We start from the raw sequence: 6,111 nt of genomic DNA, 5'->3' as shown, positions 1-6,111 counted from the left end.
AGGAATTGCAATAGTCCAGCCTAAAAGCATGGTCTAGTTTCTAACTGAACTGGTGGATATAAAGATTCTTCTCCTCATGTTACCTGCAAGTTATTCCCTTGCATGGCTTTGTAGGACTTTTATATATTTTTTCTTCTAAAAGTCACGTAGAGGTGGAAATGCTCCTGCTTCCTATGACGTTTTGCCGTCCCCGGCGGAGGATTAAAGCATAAAACCGATCAGTGACTCTGGTGGTTGAACAACTGGGTGTTGATTCTAAAGCCTCGATTCACTGACAGCAGTTCAGAAATCGGTCTGTTAAATCAAGCGTGTGGTTATGTGTAACAGAGACCAGAATTACCTCAATCCTGTCAACGCTCACGATTGTTTCTGACAACTTCTCAATGGCCAGAGGAAAGAACAGGGTGACCGTGAGCTTGATTGTACCATAGAGAGACACAGTGACAAACACGCTGCTGGCAGTGATGGCGTTGCCCAGGACAACGTAGACGGTGAAGGTGACAAAGACGATGATCTTGCTGCTGGCAAAGAAGGAGGCCATGTTGAGTCCTCGTAGGTAGGAGCTCTTCAGTATCTGACCGATTTCTTTCCTGGGAAGATAAGACAACGTGTGAGCTTGGTGAAATAAACTGAAGGAGCACTGTTGCTCAATCACAGATGGTTGAGCAGAACCTGTTCTAAGAATTGGATGATTCAAGGAAAATCTACCATTTCTTATCTACGTCACTTTTTAACATCATTTAGTATTTAATCTTAACTCACTGATGAAGCTAAAAGGTGAAGCTGATGTTGGCTTCATCAGCGGTTTGGTAAGCTGTGCCACACCTAAACAAGGCTCTTAGTGGCTAGAATTAAATAGCAACCTGAAGGCTCCACATTAAAACTAGTTTGTGAGATGAAACCTGTTTTGACTTCATGATGAGTTTCCTATTAATAAACACAAGCTGACACACCCACCAAGAGTTTCAGCTGGCAAACACGGCACGACAAGATCAGAAATGCAACAAAAATTGTGACCCTATACAGTCACTACTTTTGTGGAAAAAAATCATATCGCTTCTGACTTTTTTGGGTTTCAAGCAGAAGGTGTGACAAAAGTTCCCATGGAGATAACTGGCTTGTGGCGGCCAAGCGTTCAAAGCGGCGTCACCTTTTGATTCTTTCATGTCGGCTCTTCCTATCATTGTGAAGCAGAATTCACCAAGCGTTGGATTGTTCACTTATTGATAGGGAACGTGAGACTGGGTTTAGACCGTCGTGAGACAGGTCGTGAGACAGGTCGTGAAACAGGTTAGTGTGTGTGTGACTGCTCAATAAATGTTCAATTAGGTGACATGTAATGTTCACAATTTTCAAGAAGTTTCTTAAAAGGTGTTTGTGTAACCCGCTGGTCAATTATTATCAGGCACTTGGCCACTGTGACTTCACCCTTTCAACCCTGCAGACTGCTGTACCGGTCTGNACACCATCGATGGAGATCTTTCCCTGAGGTTCTGCCAGGCGGAACAGAGCTGAGACCAGGGAGCTCTTCCCAGCACCTGTTCTGCCCACAATACCAACCTGACGGACAGACACAGTCAGCTGTCTGAACATATGACGATCAGGTCCAGACTTTCTTTGTGTCCTGTCTGTGAACAGAGATGCGTTACCTTCTCGTTGGGATGAAAGGTGGCGCTGATGTCTTTCAGGATGATGGGGCCGTCCGTGCTGTAGGAGAAGCTGACCTGGTCGAAGGTCACCAGGCCTTTGCTCGGCCAGTCAGGGGGAGGACGCCTCTGGGTTTCCCAGGGTGCTTCACTCTGTAGCTGTGTGTACTCCACCACCCTCTCCACAGAGGTCATCTACAAAGACAAAAGGTTCGTTTGAGTTCTGCTTTTTGTGTCCTACTTTGACATTTATTCAACAGTCGGAAGTCAAACCCTCTCTTTTCAATACAGACCAACATCAAAAATCCCAAGTGTACCTTTCAGGACTTGATCTTCTGTACAGCACACAAAACCTTCTGTCCTGGAAAGCTGAAGCTGTTGTCCAAAGCAACATACATGAGGTGCAATCTAGACCCCAACCAATTTGTTGGCCTGCTAATTTCCTTTCCCCCCGATTCTGGCCCATTACAGAGACATCAGTATCACCACGTACGCTGTCTGATATGGGAGCTTATTTTAAAGAGGCTTGGGATAGAAGTTTAAAATGGTGTCGACACACAGTTTGTCCAGCAGAGTGCGATGTGACTCTTTTGATTGCAATACTATCAGAAACACATGTAGACAGCAGAGTCAGTATCACAGCAAGCGGTATAAAATAGGTACCGGCCCCAAAAGTAACCCAGTATCGGTCAGGCTTTAGCACAATCCAGACATTAGTAGATCAATGAAAAGAAGAAAAGGTGTCTTAATCCTTAGTTCCATGTTCCTCCTGACTCAAGTGCCACAATACTTGCAGGAACATTTAGTAAAATACATAAATGCTGAGCAGATACATCCATCCATTCATCAGTATTAGTATTCTCTCAGCTCATCTGTTGAGCCTTTGTTCAGTTGTTTCCTGGAAAAACTGGACCTGATCACCAATAAGTAGGTCACAAGACCACGTGAACATCGAATGAAATTAAAAACTAAACTATTTTACCATGTTCTCCACCTCGGCACTCTGTCTCACTGTCCACTGGAAGTTTCCCACCAGGGTCACAGCGTAGGTCAGCACCAGGCCCACCTCTCCGGCCTCCAGCCCTGACACACACGACACACAATCACAGAAATAAGGATGCACAACTGATACTAATACTTTTCCGCTCATCAGTGTGAATGATTTTCAACTGCAGCACACATGTCAGCAGTGCCCTCCTCCAGAAAACAGTCAGATCGCATCGATTTCTAAAGGTTCACTGTGTGATAGACGAACATCTTTCTGTTTGGGAAAATACTGTCTCACCTTCTCTGAGTAAGATACAGCCGAACGCGGTGATAGTGATAAACAAGGAGCAAATGCTGTCAAGTCGAAGTGCAAACCAGCGTGAGGTCATCAGGAATAAAAACCACGCCTCTGGAACAACAGAAAAGGAGACAAGACATTACCACAGAGAGCATCTTTCCAGCACAGAAACATTGCATTCACTGGCAGCTGAAGCTTCAAACACTACAGCTTTCCAGGTTTCAAATATTTACACACCAGCGTGTGAAGTCTAAATGTGAACCATGAAGATGCAACAGAAACATAAAACCTGAGTGCAGGTCCTGATGGGCGTCAAAGGTTTTCTTTAATCTCTCCTCAGCCCTGAAGGCTCGGATCGTCCACAGACCCTGAAGAGACGAGGACAGGTGGGAGAAGACTGGACTCCGAGCTGCAGGACAGGCCAAAGTCATTTAATGTAAAGTTTGAATCAGTTTTTTTATACATATCATGATATAATGAGGACAATCCATGAGCGTACTTGTTGACTCGAGACGTTTGATGTCGCGTGATGTGCTGAGGTAGAAGCGTCTCAAGTACAGAAAGATTATGAGCAGAACGACAACGGGGATGAGGACAAGAGGGATGACTGCAGCTGCCACGGCAACCACGCCGGCATTCTGTAGAATTAACTATAAGAAAAAAACCATCACAAGGTGAGGAATACTGAAGTCCTATTTAGGGCAGAGGCAGCGTGTGGGGTCGTCCGACCAAGAGGAGTTCCTCACTTGATAGAAGTCCACAAAGGTGATGGGCAGCATGGAGTCCATTTGGCTGATGTCTTTGGAGAACCTGTTGAGGATTCTTCCTAAAGCACGGGGAGACCGTCACATTTTACCAGCATGTCGGTGAACAGTTTAAACTCAAAAGACAATCTAATAAAGAAATACGAGACCTACAAGTGTATACTTAATAGGTTCAAGTTATTTTCGTTCTTGAATGCAAAACAAATTCTGAACAGAGCTCACCTACAGGGTTGACGTCAAAGAAGTGGACAGGCGTGCGGAGGACAGTGCTGAACATGCTGTTGTGTAGAGTCTGACCCGATCTCACCAGCCGATTAAATATTATTAAACTCCTGATATAACCAAAGACCACAGCAGCTGCCGTCAAGCCTGGAGGTAAAAAGAGCAGGATTAACTTTTGAGCAAATCCTTTGATCTTTTGTTTTACGGCAGCAAATTCTTTATTTTCCCAAAGACATTTCTAATTATTGAGATTATTTCTTCTTCTTTTTTTTTTTTTTTTGCAAAAACAGTAGAAAAAAAATCAACACAAACAATAATATGTTGTGTGTGTTTTCAGAAGGTCACTGTGGAAAAAAAAACAGAAATGCATTTCTATTTAATGGGAGGTGGTCTTATCCATGACAAACAAATATTCCATCCATCCATTATCTATACACCGCTTAATCCTCACTAGAGTCACGGGGGGGGCTGGAGTCTATCCCAGCTGACTCAGGGCGAAGGCAGGGGACACCCTGGACAGGTCGTAACAGAATCAGCCGTGAGCCAGCTTCGAACTCACAACCTCCACATCGGGACTGTTGACCGATACGAGGCGTGCCAGCTCAACCGAGTGAGCTATTGCGGCACCACATACAGATATTGTTCCTTGCATACGTTAGGATATCAGAAAATGTGCTCCAACTACCAGACAGTCCAGCATTGATACACACTGATGCCTTTTTCTTGTATGGTCCCATATTACATTACATTTATTTGAACTCAACACCTACACAGTTTATTTTGCCACGTCTGCACATGCTCCATCACAGTCAACACATCTGTTTGATGTCAAGGTGCCATTTACATATAATAACATACAACAGAAGGCGTACCTGAGTAAATGCCAAGATAAAACGTGAGATTTAACTCTCGAGCTGAGCGAGTCACGTTAATTCCATTCTTTACGTGAACAGCAGTTGCTGTGCTGTTAGAATACTCCTCTCTTGCCCTGTTGGTTGACAAAACAAACAAATCAGACCAGACATAACACAACACAACAACCACTTATTTGTCATGACATACACATCCACATGAATGAAGAGCTCACCAGTACACCAGCCACCAGTCCTGCAGGATGTACGCAGTCTGTGGACACAAAGGTCAGTCAGCATGTTGTCATGGATGGAACACACAGGTCACCAGAAGACGTGCCAACAGGGGTGAGACAACTTTGTCCCTATTTTTAACCTGTTGTAAATCACTTCATAGCAATTAAACCTAAGTAGGAAATACAACATGTGTTTTCTAACTGTAATTCAGTTTATCGATTTCATTTCTCATTAATGTGTTCAGTTTAACATTACCAGGTGTTGTAGTACAGCTTCCTTACCTCTGCAACGACACTGAGCAGCACTATAAGAATTAAAACCAGGAGGCTACAGCTCGCAGTGAAGTACTGAAGATAAATGTGACAGCTGACGTTTCCTTGAGCTCGATTCTCTTCTTCAAGGGCGCCGACTGTTTCAACCTGCAAAACAAGTATTACCGGACCATTTATTGTGTTTTACCTGAGGCCAAATTCTTCACACAGTTAATGAGCCATATTTTAAGTGGGAGCTTTGTAGTCTAAACATATAGGCCTATGTTTACTTATGCCAGAAAAATTCAAGTTAATGAGTTGTAATTTGGGTGAAACAATACCAACATGATGTTCTGTGTGAATAAACCTACAGCAGGCTGTTCAGGACCGTTGCTCTCTGGTGGCAGGAGGCTGCTGTTGGAACAGTGTGAACTGTGTGACAGACTCGTCCTCTGGCTGATTAAAGACCTTTTTTCTGGATCAGCTGATCGAGACTGCTCCTGCTCCTCATCAGTTCTCAGCAGAGACACCACGTCCAGGCCAGAGCGCTGCAGCTCTTTGTAGGTTCCCTGGCCCATGATATGACCCTGGAGGCGCAAACAAGGAAACTACATGAAGATAATGAGTACACACCACAAGGTGAGCAGACCACCTGCCCTCAGACACAGACACCACCACATAGTGGTAGCTGGTGACTTGTAGGGCCACTAAGCTGCAAACCCTCAGCTACTACTTTGGATTTTGCTGCAGGAATACTTTATGGCTAAAACGGGGAGAGGATGCTGCTACAGAAAATGATTTGTCCTCAAAAAGGACCTTAAACACAGCGTCCTGTCGTCTGTATTTGGGATCTAG

The 6,111-nt window shown here is 44.3% G+C and overlaps 1 protein-coding gene across 1 annotated transcript in view; it reads right to left on the bottom strand.

The window, feature by feature from the left end:
• LOC103370050 (multidrug resistance-associated protein 4-like) overlaps positions 1 to 6,111 on the bottom strand; it is a 29,076-nt gene that overhangs the window by 9,094 nt on the left and 13,871 nt on the right. The window contains exons 7-20 of the mRNA XM_008298952.1: positions 5,628 to 5,843; positions 5,287 to 5,424; positions 5,005 to 5,042; positions 4,790 to 4,905; positions 3,918 to 4,064; positions 3,678 to 3,757; positions 3,431 to 3,581; positions 3,221 to 3,340; positions 2,932 to 3,042; positions 2,629 to 2,729; positions 1,650 to 1,841; positions 1,455 to 1,560; positions 954 to 969; positions 341 to 590 (exon numbers count right to left, since the gene is read on the bottom strand). Coding sequence (XP_008297174.1) covers positions 341 to 590; positions 954 to 969; positions 1,455 to 1,560; positions 1,650 to 1,841; positions 2,629 to 2,729; positions 2,932 to 3,042; positions 3,221 to 3,340; positions 3,431 to 3,581; positions 3,678 to 3,757; positions 3,918 to 4,064; positions 4,790 to 4,905; positions 5,005 to 5,042; positions 5,287 to 5,424; positions 5,628 to 5,843 — 1,782 coding nt within the window. The remainder of the gene's footprint in view (positions 1 to 340; positions 591 to 953; positions 970 to 1,454; positions 1,561 to 1,649; positions 1,842 to 2,628; positions 2,730 to 2,931; positions 3,043 to 3,220; positions 3,341 to 3,430; positions 3,582 to 3,677; positions 3,758 to 3,917; positions 4,065 to 4,789; positions 4,906 to 5,004; positions 5,043 to 5,286; positions 5,425 to 5,627; positions 5,844 to 6,111) is intronic.

This window comes from Stegastes partitus, unplaced genomic scaffold (assembly GCF_000690725.1).
Source record: "Stegastes partitus isolate 25-593 unplaced genomic scaffold, Stegastes_partitus-1.0.2 Scaffold1362, whole genome shotgun sequence".
Taxonomy (NCBI): domain Eukaryota; kingdom Metazoa; phylum Chordata; class Actinopteri; family Pomacentridae; genus Stegastes; species Stegastes partitus.
This window is presented reverse-complemented; position numbering and strand designations above follow the sequence as displayed.